General features: G+C 43.2%; 2 protein-coding genes across 7 annotated transcripts in view; one reads left to right on the forward strand and one right to left on the reverse strand.

Annotated features, from left to right (window-relative positions):
- P2RX7 (purinergic receptor P2X 7) overlaps nt 1-9,943 on the forward strand; it is a 47,754-nt gene extending 37,811 nt beyond the window's left edge. The window contains exons 9-13 of the mRNA XM_049619372.1: nt 463-553; nt 2,100-2,165; nt 2,252-2,401; nt 4,190-4,291; nt 7,936-9,943. Of these exons, the coding sequence (XP_049475329.1) occupies nt 463-553; nt 2,100-2,165; nt 2,252-2,401; nt 4,190-4,291; nt 7,936-8,427 (901 nt within the window). The 3' untranslated portion in view covers nt 8,428-9,943. The remainder of the gene's footprint in view (nt 1-462; nt 554-2,099; nt 2,166-2,251; nt 2,402-4,189; nt 4,292-7,935) is intronic.
- The window catches only part of IFT81 (intraflagellar transport 81), a 193,417-nt gene that overhangs the window by 158,936 nt on the left and 19,612 nt on the right, over nt 1-14,869 (reverse strand). The gene's annotated exons all lie outside the window — the stretch shown is intronic.

Below are 14,869 nucleotides of genomic sequence, written 5' to 3' on the forward strand. Positions count from 1 at the left end.
CAAATAGACAAATACAGAACCTAAGAAAATACAATTAGAACAGATTGCTGAGGGACACGTATCCCCAGTGCAGCAATTAGTATCTAAGATCCCTCCACCCCACTTTGTTCTAGAAGCCAAAACCTCTTAAGAAATAATCAGATTTGCTTGAAGCTATTTTTAAAGATTTCTCTGCTCATTGTGAACCCTGTATTGGTTAAAAATTGTTCATTTTAATCTTAAATGAAAAGCAGATTTTCCATAGCTCTGTGATTGTGGAAGAAGAGGTGTTGTACGGAAATGATCTTCAGTTTCAAAAGAGTAATTTGTGGGTTTGGATTATGTTTTTCACTCTGTCCACTGCAGCAGAGCTACAGGATGAACAAGAAAAACTAGCCCAGCTCCTGTTTGGGGTTTTCCTTTCATGAAATACCAGCACGTTCAGATAGAGCTTTATAAACATGGTTCCTTCTCCTCCTACAGATATGCCAAGTACTATAAGGAAAACAACGTTGAAAAACGGACTCTGATAAAAGTCTTTGGGATCCGTTTTGACATCCTGGTTTTTGGCACCGTAAGTCTCTGCTCCCAGCCACTGGCACCTCCATTCCCGTGACTGCATCCTAATTATTGTTGTAGTGCCTGAAGGGGTGAATGTTGCCACCATAGTCATGAGCTGGCACTGTGCATTAGCATGTGGGATAAGAGGGGGAAGAAGTGTCCTTGGGGTCCTGTCCACGATGAAGTCATCTGATGAGTACAAGAAAGGGACTGGAAAAAAATTTTTAATATTCAATTTAAAAAACACCCTGATGCTTAGGGGCGCCTGGGTGGCTCAGTCGATTAAGCATCCGACTTCGGCTCAGGTCATGATCTCACAGTTTGTGAGTTCAAGCCCCATGTCGGGTTTTGTGCTGACGGCTCAGAGCCTGGAGTCTGCTTCAGATTCTGTGTCTCCCTCTCTCTCTCTGCTCCTTCCCCACTTGTGCTATGTCTCTCTCACTCACTCTCTCTCTCTCAAAAATAAATAAACATAAAAAAAAAATACTCTGATGCTTAGAAAAAGAGAAAGAGAAAGAAATCCCTTTGCAACTTTGAGCCAACTCAAACTGGCTTAGGGGAAATTTTTTTTTAATTTCACATAGTTAAAAAACTCAGGGGCAGTTTTCAGGATTCAGGCATGGCTGGATCCAGATGTTCGAATAACATCATTAGGAATATGCCTCCCTCCATTTCTTACATATGTTCTCCTCTGTTTTGGCATCATCCTCAGCTGTCCATTTCTACACAGTGGTTTCAGGCAGCTCCTTGTATCTTGCCAGGTTAGCAATCTCAATACAAAGAGAACGTGTCTTTGCTAAAAGTTTCATCAAAGGCCTCAGGCAGGTGCCATTGGCTCTGACTGGCCCAATATGAGCCCCATGCCCACTGCTGAAATAATCACTATGTTTGGATCATACCATACTCTCAATGGCTGATCTTGGACTTGCCTTGAACCAGCTCCTTGCCTGCAAACTACATGGACCAAGTATGGACAGAGACGGTTCTCCAAAGGGAAACTGGGGTGCTATCTCCAGAATAAGGAGGGAGGGGATGCTGGGCATGCAAAATCCATAGATGCTCACAATGCCTTCTCCAACAGTATATTATTTATGTCATATAGTGCTAAGCAGCACAAGAGTCAATGAGGTAGAAACTGAGAGGACAGAAAGACCACCGAGAATGAAAACCACAAGGGCCCCTAAGGGAAGACCATGCAGACATTCTTCCCCTCTGCTTCCAAAGTAATCGTAAACCACTTTTAGGGCAAATTTGTCTGAAAGTCTCACCTTGTATGGAAAAACAACAAACCTTTAATGGTTCTCCTCTTGGTGTGTGGACTCCAGTGCTTCTTTGTTTAAAACACTCATGTTTTTGAGCACATCCCAGAAGGCAGAAGCAGAACGAATGGGTATCCTATTTTCAGTCTCTGTGGCCTCTGTTACCGTGAACAACTTGGACTCATCTATGGAAGTCACGGTCACAGACTCCCTCCTCTGCTGGAGCTAACAATTACATGTTAGAGCAAAAGAGCACTGCTCTGAATGTCAATGAAGTAACCTTTTCCATTCTGTTTTCAGGGAGGGAAATTTGACATTATCCAGCTGGTCGTGTACATTGGCTCAACCCTCTCCTACTTTGGTTTGGTAAGGGATTCTTTCCCGTGCTTTAGGAAAGTGATTTGGCAAAAAGAAATCTCACTAACATGGCCCTGGTCTGGGTTTTTTCCCAGGCCACTCTGTTCATTGACTTTCTCATCAACACTTACTCGAGTAAATGCTGCCGATCCCACATTTATCCATGTTTCAAGTGCTGTGAATGCTGTGCAGTCAATGAATACTACTACAGGAAGAAGTGTGAGACCATCGTGGAGCCCAAGGCGGTAAGGCGCGTCGCGTCAGGAGGTGCCAAAACACCCAGAAAGTCCCATCAGATCACTGAGAACCGTGCAAAAATAAGGCCAAAATCACAAGTGTAATCCCATGGTAGACAAGTGTCTGCACTCTACCCTGATCCACCACTCTCAGATGAATCCTTTTTGGTCTTAGGGAAGAATAGAAATAAAAATAAAGAGGCAAGATAGAGGGAGAACAAATTTTTATGTTCTAGGACTTGTCAATTTCATCAGAGTTATTAATTTAGTTCAGCAAAAAAAAATAATAATAGTAAAATGACTTTGGAGAACAATTTGGCAGTATCTAGTAACATTTAAGTGGGACATACTTTACAGCCTGGCATTTCCACTTCTCCATACCTGCCCTTGAGAAGCACTCACGTGAGTGCCCAAGCGGTACCATGTACACTTGATCCATTGCAGCACTGTCTGTAACAGTGAAGAAAGAGCATCTACCCAAGTGTCCAACAGGCAGATGGTGAAAGAAACTATGACTGGTCCATAGCAAGGAGTGCCAGGCACCAGTTTAAAAGAATGAGGTGGATAACAATAAGAGCAAACATTTTACAGCACTTCAAAGCGCTTCATATCTATTAATTCACTGAATCTTCACAACAACCCTATAAATAGATGCTACTATCATCTCTTTCTAAAGATGAGGAAGTTGAGGTGCAGGAGGGTTAAGTAATTTGCCCAAAGCCATACAGCTACTCAGTGGCAGAGCTGAAATTCCAACTTTAGGCAGGCTGGTTTCAGAATCCAGAATGCATCTTCAGGACCACTGTGTCATAAGTAGCGGCATGAACAAACATCCAGAATGCGTTGTTGAAAGCAAAACAGCAAACTACAGGACAACATATATGGCATGATATGTAGGCTAAAACACAACTACAGACATATACTTACTTTATGTGTTTTCTACATGTATATTATATGTGTACACATATACACACAAATACACACATATATTCTATATATATGTATTCTCTATATTTTCCACATTTATTATACACACACATTTGTGTATAGGGAGGGTAACATGTACACTAAAAGTTACTGGACACACACAAAAGTGACAACAGTGATTCCTTCTGCAGAGGAGCCTAGAATGGGGGACTTGTCAAAGGGTTAATTTCAGCTCATCTGCATTGTTTCAACTTATTTAATTTGGGTTTTAGTAAGCAAGTCCCCTACACTTGGTTCCATGATTTCCCCCCATCAAGGAGAGATCTCCAGTACCTAAAACAACAAACAAGGTTTCTTTGTCTTTCCCTCATCCAAGAATATTATTGTTCTTTCCCAGCAGCTGAATGCACAATTCACCGGCCACTGTACATGTATTATACAATTTGAAATAAAAATTCATTTTGAAACTGAAAACAATTACCATTTCACGGCCCAAGATGGGATTAAACTCGACAAAAATAATAAACAGCTTAAGTTGCAATAGTACAGTTTTCTGGAGATATTCCATCTAGAGTAACTGAAATTGAGGGAACACAACAAAGGACTTTTACATCGCACGTGGGAGACTTAAAAATAGCAGGCGGTAAACCGAGGAGACTCCAAGCCGGCATATTACGTGCACAGGGCTCCACAGCTAATTTACCTTTAGACTCAGACATCATTCTTGGCTAGCAAGAGTTTTTGGTCAGCTTCTCTACAGTATGTTGTTGGGTAAATAGGAATAACATTTGCCTTTAGATATGTTTCAGGTGTGTGATTGTTGATAATTCTGTACAAAAATGGGTAAAAATTTTAACCCTTTTTTCCTAGACGTTAAAATATGTGTCCTTTGTGGATGAAGCCCACATTAGAATGGTGGACCAGAGGCTACTTGGGAGAAGTCTGCAAGGTGTCAAAGGTGAAAAAGTCCCAGTAAGTTAAAACATTTAGTCTTTTTTTTTAAAGAAAATTTATTATTAAATATAGATATATCTATCAATTTGGGTGAGTCACAATTGATGAATTCTAACACAGTTAAGTACATGTAACCAGCACTCAGAATATTATTAGCAGAAACACTTTTCATGCGTCCACCCAATCACACTACCTTCTCTTAAAAGTCATCACTATCCTGCACCCAAAGATTAGTTTTATCTCTTCCATAATTTTATAAAATTTGAATCCTATGTGTATTTAGTATATACTCTGTGGAGTGTCTGGCTTCTTTCTTTTTTTTTTTAATTTTTTTTTTAACGTTTATTTATTTTTGAGACAGAGAGAGACAGAGCATGAACGGGGGAGGGGCAGAGAGAGAGGGAGACACAGAATCGGAAGCAGGCTCCAGGCTCCGAGCCATCAGCCCAGAGCCCGACGCGGGGCTCGAGCTCACGGACCGTGAGATCGTGACCTGAGCCGAAGTCAGAGGCTTAACCGACTGAGCCACCCAGGCGCCCCTGGCTTCTTTCATTCAACATTATTTTTGTGAGTCATCCATAACACTGAATATAGCAATAGTTCATTCTCATTGTGTATCATTTCCATTTTATAAACATCCAATTTATTTATCCCTTCTATAGTTGATGGACATTTGGGTAGTTTCCAGTTTGGAGCTCATGCCAAAAATTCTGCCATGGTAAACATATAGTACCTACAACTGGACCTGCTGGATCAGAAGACAGGCATATGATACTACCAAACCATTCTCTAAAGGGGGTGGTTTGTTTTTTGTTTGTTTTTGAGAAGGGAAGGGGCAGAGAGATCGGGAGAGAGAGAGAATCCCAAACAGGCTCCTAGCTGTCAGCACAGAGCCCCATGCAGGGCTCGATCTCATGAACCATGAAATCATGACCTGAGCTAAAATCAAGAGTAGGTCACCTAACCATCTCAGCCACCCAGCCACTCCTAAAGGAAGTGCTTTAATTCCCACTCTCCTCAGCAGCTCTCATTGCCGGATAGCTTCACTAACTGTATTATTTCTATAGCTGCCATAATAAGTCACCACAAAATTAAGTAGCTTAAAACAACAGAAATTCATTTTCTCACAATTCTGGAGGCTGTAAGTCTGAAATCAAAACATTGGTAGGGCTCCGCCTGAAGCCTCTAGAGGATCCTTCTTTGCCTCTTCCAGCTCCTGGTGCTTATTACACCTGCTAGGACCTCTGGTACAATACTGATTAGAAGCTGTAATAGCAAGCCTCTTTGTCTCCTTCCCTACCTCAGGAAGAAAACTTTCTATATTTTACTATAGTATTTGCTGTAGGTTTTTTTTTTAAGTTTATTTATTTATTTTTGAGATAGAGAGCGAGAACGCAAGCAAGTGGGGGAGAGGCAGAGAAAGAGGGAGAGAATGAGAATCCCAAGCAGGCTCCACACTGCTAGCACAGAGCCCGATATGGAGCTCAAACTCATGAACCTTGAAATCAAGACACGAGCTGAAATCAAGAGACAGACACTTAACTGACCAAGCCACCTGGGCACCCCTGCTGTAGGGTTTTAATGAATGCTTTATTAGATTAAGAAAAGTCCCCTCTGGGGGCACCTGGGTGGCTCAATTAGGTGAGTGTCCGACTTCAGCTCAGGTCATGATCTCACAGTTCGTGAGTTCGAGCCCCACATCTGGCTCGCTGCTGTCAGTGCAGAGCCCATTTCAGATCCTCTGTCCCTCTCTCTCTCTGCCCCTCCTCAGTTTATGCTCTCTCAAAAATAAAATATTAAAGAAAGAAAGGAAGAAAGGAAAGAAGGAAGAAAGGAAGGAAGCCCCTCTGTTCTCAGCTTGCTAAGAATTTTTATCATAAATGGATACTGAACTTTAAAATAATGCTTTTTTCTGCTTTTTAAAAAAATGATCAATGAGCTTTCCTTTTTCTGTTATGTGGTGAATTACACAAATTGATTTCCAAATATTAAGCCAACCTTGTATTCCTGCAATAAAATCAACTTGAATGTAATGTATTATTCTTTGTATTTATTGCTGGATTCGATTCACAAATACTTAAGATTTTATATCTCTTATTGAGAGAGGCTGGCCAAAATTTTTCCATTCTTGAAATGTCCTTGCTGGATTTGGGTGTAATGTGAACTTGGGGCAGGGAGGAATACACACAACATAAAATTTACCATTTTAACCATTGTAAAGTGTACAATTCAGTGACATTTAAAATTCAAAATTCAAAAGTTTATCCACAGTGCTGTGCAACCATTGCACTATCTAGTTCCAGAACATTTTCATCAACCCACAAGGAAACCCTGTATTCACTCAGCAGTTACTCCTCATACCCACATCCCCCTGGTCCCTGGAAATAATTTTTTTCCTGGCAATCATCCATCTGCTTTCTGTCAGCATGGATGCACCTATCTGGGACATTTCATATAAACAGAATCATACAAAATTTGTATGATTTCTGTGTCTGACTTCTTTCACTTTTCATAATGTTTTCAAGGTTCATCCATGTTGTAGCAGGTGTCAGTACATTGCTCCTATTTTTTTTTTAGATGAATAATACTCCACTGCATGGATATAACATATTTTTAACAAACTATAGAAATGATCTCTGAAAGTACAAGTCTTTGGACATAACATATTTTTATCCATTCATCCGTTGGCAGACATTTGGGTTGTTTTTACCCTTTGGCTATTGTAAATAGTGCTGCTGTACGCGCTCATGTATAAGAACCACTTAATTTAAAGGAATGTACTCAGGGGCACCTGGGTGGCTCAGTAGGTTGGGCATCTGATTTCAGCTCAAGTCATGATCTCACTGCTCGTGAGTTCAAGCCCCATGTCCGGCTCTGTGCTGACAGCTCAGAGCCTGGAGCCTGCTTCAGATTCTGTGTCTCCTTCTCTCTCTGCCCCTCCCCAACTCACACTCTATCTCTCTCTCTCTTAAAAAGTAAGCAAACATTAAAAATAAATAAAGGTACAGACTCAAACTCTGTGAATGAAGGTCTGTGTTACAAAGAACAGATATGAATTATGGCAACTTTTCTTGGAGGATAACAAGTGGATTTGCCGGAAGAAGGAGCCTGGTGGAAAGGGAGAGAGCAGAGCAAAGTCAACAAACATTTACTGCCTACAATGTGCTGGGTACCGCCCTAGGCACTGGGGATACAGCAGTAACAAAGCAGACAGGGCCCCCGCTTTCATGTGGAAGAAGAATCATCAGGCGAACATATCAATTAGGAAGATTATTTCAGACAGTGATAAGGACGATGAAGAACACAGTATCTCATGATGCGCCAAGAAAATGACCTGGGTGGCGGGAACTCCCTAGACTGGGGTGGTCAGGGCAAGAAAGTCTCTCTGAAGAGGTGATACCTGCCTTGAGGCCTGGCTATTCTGAATTTCACTTTCCAAATCTGTAAAATGGAGATAAGGACACATATCTCATGAGGTTCTTCAAAGGCTAAATAAGTCGAGTTTATAAAACACTAGCATAGTCTTGATACATACATTTGATAAATGAGAGCTACTATTCACGGGATATTACGTGTAATTTTATAAATTAATACCAAAATTAAAGAACCTAGATACCTAGGGGTTGTCATTGCTGATGGGCTTGGAAACTTGACTTTTTCAGAGACCCTCAACGGACTTCACAGACTTGTCCAGGCTGCCCATGTCTCTCTGTGACCCACCCCCTATACCTGGACAGCCGGAGGAGATGCAGCTGTTAAGTGAAGTGACTCCTAGATTCGGCGACAGCCCTGCCTGGTGCCAGTGTGGACACTGCCTCCCGTCCCAACTCCCTGAGAGCCACAGGTGCCTGGAGGAACTGTGCTGTCGGAAGAAGGCTGGCGCCTGCATCACCACCTCGGAGCCATTCAGGAAGCTCGTCTTGTCCCGGCGCGTCCTGCGGTTCCTTCTGCTCTACCAGGAGCCCTTGCTGGCGCTGGACGAAAACGCCAACAGCCAGCTGCGGCACTGTGCCTACAGGTGCTACACCACCTGGCGCTTCGGCTCCCGGGACCTCGCTGACTTTGCCATCCTGCCCAGCTGCTGCCGCTGGAGGATCCGGAGAGAGTTTCCCAAGAGTGAAGGCCAGTACAGTGGCTTCAAGAGTCCTTACTGAAGGCATGGGGCTGAGCAGTCATGTGAACATGACCTTTGTTTGCAACCTGAGCTTGACCTGCAAAGATCTGTAGCCAAATTTTCAGCCAAAGGGAAATGTGTTTTCCTCTCCTGCAGCTCTATGTGTGTCAGAGAGCAGACCGAACAAATAGGCACAAAAGCCAGAACCCCTCAGCATGGACCGAGTCAAGAAATTCAGATTGATGTCTCAGTTCTGTCACTGGGAAGTTGTGTGATCCTAGGCCTTTAACCTCTGTTCCTCGTTGCCCTATTACCCAACCTATCTCACAGAGATACTGGGAGGACAAATTGGGAGAGTGTACATGAACTTTCTTGTTCATGCACAAAGAGCTACATGAATGCAGAGCAGCTCCTTATGAGGCCAGAGCGGGATAATGGACAACTACAAACAAACCCTAACAAACCATTTGGGTGCTGGTTGGAAAATGTGGATGATTAAAAGTGGCCACAAATTCTTCGGCGCTGATGCCTCAGAACCTGAGGGTTATGTCTCCTCCCCTTGCATCTGGGCAGCTCTGATTGCTTTATCCAGTACTACAAGTAACGCTGTGCCAGCTTTGGGGTCTTGGTCTTGAGGCTCACAGGAAGCTTCTGCTTCCTGTCCCTTGACACATCTGCTGTGAAGGGAGCTAGCCCTGGTATAAACGTCCATCCTGAGACCACCCTATTGTGAGGAAGCGCAAGTGGCCACATGGAGAATAGAGACACCTGACCAGTCCCCAGCTTTCAGGCCTTCCAAACCCACTCACTAGACATGGGAGAGAAGCCTTCAGGTCATTCCACACCCTGCTCACAGATTACTGCAATTGCATGAGACGCTTCCCAGGGAACCCGCAGAACAAAATTGTTGCTGTTCTTTTTGTCTTAACGTTTATTTATTTTGAGAGAGAGAGTGAGCACGTGCAAGCGGAGGACAGGCAGAGAGAGAAGGAGAGAGAATCCTAAGCCGGCTCTGCACTGTCAGCACAGAGCCTGACGGGGGCTCAGTCCAACGAGCCATGAGATCACGACCTGAGCTGGAATCGAGTCAGACGCTTCACCGACTGAGCCACCCAGGCACCCACGGAACTGTTGTCTTAAGCCACTAAATTTGGATTGTTTGTTACACAGCAACAGATGACTGGGAAAGAGAGCAAGCCTGACTCACTGGAACAGAGGCTCAGCCTATACCTGGACCACCACAGAAGTCCCTTAGGGGCTTAGGTGTCTGTTCAGCAATTCTATCGGGGCTGCAGACCAAATCAGGTAACCCACCAGACCAGCTCTGCAATCCATCCGATCTCACTGCTGAGCTACCCAATACATTCTAATCCACATCCTACTTCTATGACTGGAAGTAGCTACTGCTGTTAAAAACTAGAAAAGGCCACGTTTATGCCTTTAACGTTCTGTACTTTGCAGACAATTAGAATGGATGAGGTTTGGATGCTCCTTAAAAAGTAACTCACACCCAAACCTTTACCATTTCTATACGTCAACTGCTAAGAATATGAAAATGGAGAGTCAGGAGGTTTTAGGATCCTCCTTCAGGATTTCCTTTTCACGGTTTTGGCACTGGAATTGATTATTTCTAAACAACTATTTTTAATTTAATTTTTTTTAACGTTTATTTATTTTTGAGACAGAGAGAGACAGAGCATGAACAGGGGAGGGTCACAGAGAGAGGGAGACACAGAATCGGAAACAGGCTCCAGGCTCTGAGCTGTCAGCACAGAGCCCGACACGGGGCTCGAACCCACGGACCGTGAGATCATGACCTGAGCCGAAGTCGGACGCTTAACCGACCGAGCCACCCAGGCGCCCCTCTAAACAACTATTTTAAAGAATAAATAGAGACCACTATTCAACACTGTGAGTGATGAAGGATCTGTGATTTTTTAGCACATATTCCAATATTTGCCATTTAGATACTTTTTGAAAGCCAGATGCTTTCTACTGTATTAATGTAAATCAAATATGAACAAGACACTTTTTTTTTTTTGACCCAGGATTTTATCTGGCTTTAAACTCAGGAATAAGCTAGGCCAGACTGAACTTTCATTTTTGCTACTGTTCAGAGGTAGTAGATAGGACTTCTTATATATATGAGATCTTTTTGAAAAGTGAATGATACATTACTTCTTCAGAATTTAAACTTTTACTCCTAGAATTGTATGTAAGAGCTACAGATCTCCATTCTGACAACCCCTGAGCCTTTATACTTTTTTGGGGGTTTTTTTTGTTTTTGTTTTTGTTTCTGGTGCCTTCTCCCTGGTTTCTATCACCTCTGGAGATCCCAAATGGAGTCAGAATGTGGAATGACAGGTAGTCACTGGATCCACCTACTATTCTCCTCTACCTTCCTCACAGATGCTTTAGGTGAGAGGGTGATGTGTTATGCCAACCGTGTGTGAAATGTCTGGCACTTCCTGCAATAATATGCACCATATTTGTAACTTGTTTTTAGCCTACTGCATAAAGTAATGTCATCAGCAAAGGCATCCCAAGGAGAATCACACTTTGTAGGGACTGTTTCCTTGGACTTACTTCCATTATTCTAAATGGTAATTGCCGGGTAGTCACTGTTTCCTGTCTGTGTTCATGCTTTTTTGTAAACGTTGACAGATTTCATGTAGCATTGGTAACGAACTTGCATTCCTCTCTTCAGAGGGCACAAGTCTTTGAACACTTCCTAATTCTAGCTTGGCAATGTACTTGTCTTAACTAGACTGTTTTGATAATAAAAAGTAATGTATAATTTATGATAACTGTAGTGCTCCTTTTACTTCCTTTTCTCAGAAGATCCCCAAATCACAGTCACTCATTGACACTTTCATTCAACATATATTCACTGAAGCACTATGACATAGTAAGATATATATTCGGTCTCTATTCCCAGTTCCTGACACCAAGATACATATTTGGTCTCTGTTCCCAGAGCTCCTAAATCCCTTGGAATTTTCTGGGTGTTAAGAGTGTCTTGTATTCTGATGAGGCAACTCTTGGTGGGCTCCTAACTTCAGGACGGGGGCTGGTAACCAGAGAGACCAAGCCATGATCGGAAGCTTAGAACTTTGAGCCCCACTCTGCCTCCTCCAGGATGTAGAGGGGTTGGAAATTTAGTTAATAATTGATTGTGCCTACGTAACGAAGCCCCCGTAAAATTGTCTAAATTGTGAGATTTGGAGAGCTTCTGGATTGATGAATACATCTACATGCTGGAAGGGTGGTGTTCCCCAACCCCACAGGGACAGAAGCATCTGTGCTCAGGCCCCTTAAGGACCTTGCTCTATGTACTTCTTCATTTGGTTGTTCATCTGTATCTTTTATTATATCCTTTATAATAAACCAGTAAATGTAAGCAAGGGTTTCCCTAAGTTCTACGAACCATTACAGCTTGACATTTGGTGAAATCAGGAGGGCGTAGTGGCTTAAATGCAAATTCCCCTCCCCAACCTGTTCCCATAGAAGAAGTCACCTAGACAAATGACCTTCTCTGGCATATGGAGCAGATGCACTTTCTGCTGACCCCTGAATAGAGAGTTTGAGTTCTCTGCCACCCATGGAATTATCCAAAAGACAATCACATCCTCCTGTGGGAGCCACAGGGCACCTCAATCTCATGATACTGCAAAACATGACTGCCTCCCACTGCCTCTGGTTGTTCACTCTGTTCCCAAATGCAACCTTCTGACCTCTGATTATGTGATTAATAAACTGCTGCCAATTTCACCTGTGTAATGATGGGTGTCATGCATGTGGCCATCTCCATAATCTTAGGATGGGAATACTTCCCTCACCAATGGGGTGAAAAGGAGGTGATTAAAAAACCCCTAATTCCTGGCCAACTGGCCGCCCTCAAAAATTAAAAGGCTTGGCATGGTTTCTGCGCAGTCACTGTCTGTATAAAGCCCTGCCTTGTAGAGCCTGCAAGAAACTGGGACCACCACCCCCCTTTTATTCAAATGAGCCAAACGTGTGCACTGGGTGTGGTTTTTCACTTCCTACTGCTTATATATTTCTCAACCCATATTCTAATCCCATGCAGTCATCATTCTGGGAATCCCGAGTGTCCCCTGACTCATTTCTGCCCTCTTTGGAAGAGATCACTATCTTTTTTTGCTTTTACTGTGATCTTTCAGTTTCCTCTTTTCCAGTCCCAGAAGGATTACAAATTATGTTTCCAGACATGATTCACAGAGAGGATTTTGCATTTGTAACATCCTTAGTTCCTCTTAATTGTCAAGGTCACATGAGACTGAGTCTTCTGGAATCAGCAGAGGAGGTAGCTAACACTGACTGGCCATTTTAACCAAGTAATTGCCTTTTTTTTTAAGTTCATTTTATTAATTTTGAGAGAGAGAAAGAACAAGGGAGGGACAGAGAGAATGGGAGAGGGAGAGAATCCCAAGCAAGTCCTGCACTATCGGTAAAGAGCATGACACGGGGCTCGAACTCACAAACTGTGAGATCATGACCTGAGCCAAAATCAAGAGTCAGATGCTTAACCAACTGAGCCACCCAGGCACCCCTAAATAACTGCCATTCTTGACAAGGTTGAATAAGTGCCTTATGCAAGCTTGTTGAGTATGGTAACTTATGAGCTATATTTTATTTCTCGAAGCAAAAAATAAGCTCCTCAAAGGCAAAGGGTTCATCTTGGTTTGGGGTCCATTGCATGCCTATTCCAGCACATGGTACAGTAGAAAAGAGACTCTGGAAACTGATCACCTGAAGTCAAATCCTGCTCACTCACTAATTAGCTCAGTGGCCTCAGGCAGTTTATCCAATTCTTAGAATGCTCAGTTTTATCTTTGTGTCCAAGGGTTGTTTTAAGTCTTAAATATTATAAGTGTAAATGTATGTAGAGCACTTTGCTCACCACCTGTTGCAGTGTAAGCACTCAATAATGTTGGCTATTATTATTTTTTAAAGTTTCAGGGGCACCTGGGTGGATCAGTCAGTTAAGCATCCAACTTCTGCTCAGATCATGATCTCGCAGATCATGGGTTCGAGCCCCACATTGGACTCTGTGCTGACAGCTCAGAGCCTGGAGGCTGCTTCAGATTCTGTGTCACCCTCTCTTTCTGCCTCTCTCCCACTTGTGTTCTCTTTCCTTCTCTGTCTCTGTCTCTGTCTCTCTCAAGAATGAACATTAAAACAATTTTTTTTTAAATAAAGTTTTAGCCATAGGTCTAAATATGCTAGCTAGTGATTGATGTTATTTTTTTTAAGTTTATTTATTTATTTTGAGAGAGAGAGAAAGAGAGAGAGCACAAGCAGGGGAAGGGCAGAGAGGGAGAGAGGATCCCAAGCAGCCTCCACGCTGTCAGCATGGAGCCCAACTCAGGGCTCTATCTCACAAACCATGAGCCAGATGCTTAACCAACTGAGCCACCCAGGCGCCCCTGTTATTTGGATGGTGCCCTAGTATCGCTCCTAAACCCCAGGCCCATATATTTAACCACCTCTAGATATTCTACTTAAAATACTTTAGAGGCAAATCAAATGGGTACAAAGGAGAAATCACTATCTATCTCTCCTCTCTCCACCTCACCCACAGGTGCTCCTCCAGAAGTTCCAAGCTCAGCAATAGCGTCACCTGCCATCAGCTCAATTTCCCAAACCAGAAATCCAAGGGACAGTCTCCATGTCCCCTGTCCCCTTTCTCTATCCCCATTCCATTTAATCTCATTAATTCCCTCAGCAAACATTTACCGAGCAACCCAGCACTGCACAGGTGCTGTGGATAAACAAGTAAACAAGACAGGCTCCCCTGGAGGCTAGGTGCAGCCGGGGAAGCAGGTAATCGATATGTAAAGAAATGAGATGGGAATAGCTTGGGATAAAGGGTATGAGAAAAACAAGCAGCATGCTGTGAAGAAACAATAGAATTACTTCTGACAGGGGTCAAGGATGGCCTCTCCAAGGAAGTGGCATTTAAGCTGGATCTGAATGTCAGGAAGTTGACAAGTTGGAGGAACACAGGGACAGCAAGTGCAAACACTGAAGTGGAAAAGAAGTGTGTTCCAAGAGCTGCCCGATGGCGAGTATGACAGGGACATTTACTATACAGTCCTCGTCTTCTGGGTCTATTTGGGGAGGGACTTGTTTTCTTACTGCTTCATAAATGGTGTGGGTCCATCCCAGTGAACCAGAAGGTTAAAGAAAGGCAAAATCCACACAGGCAAGAGTAACCATGGGGGGCTTTGTGGAGCTCGTGAGACATGAGCTGGCCCTCCCTAGATGAAGAGAGCGGGAACATGGGACACACTGTCTGGTGGGATGAGAAGAGGCACTGCTGACAGGAACAGCAGCATGAAGCAGGCCCAGAAAGAAATGAGAATGTATGTGCTCAGATTACTGGTAGACCTGGCTGGCTCCCCAGAAAGGAGATGAAGATTAAAAAGAGACTGATTTGAGGAACTTCCTTAAACAAAACA

The sequence above is a fragment of the Panthera uncia genome, assembly GCF_023721935.1.
Source record: "Panthera uncia isolate 11264 chromosome D3 unlocalized genomic scaffold, Puncia_PCG_1.0 HiC_scaffold_8, whole genome shotgun sequence".
Classification (NCBI taxonomy): domain Eukaryota; kingdom Metazoa; phylum Chordata; class Mammalia; order Carnivora; family Felidae; genus Panthera; species Panthera uncia.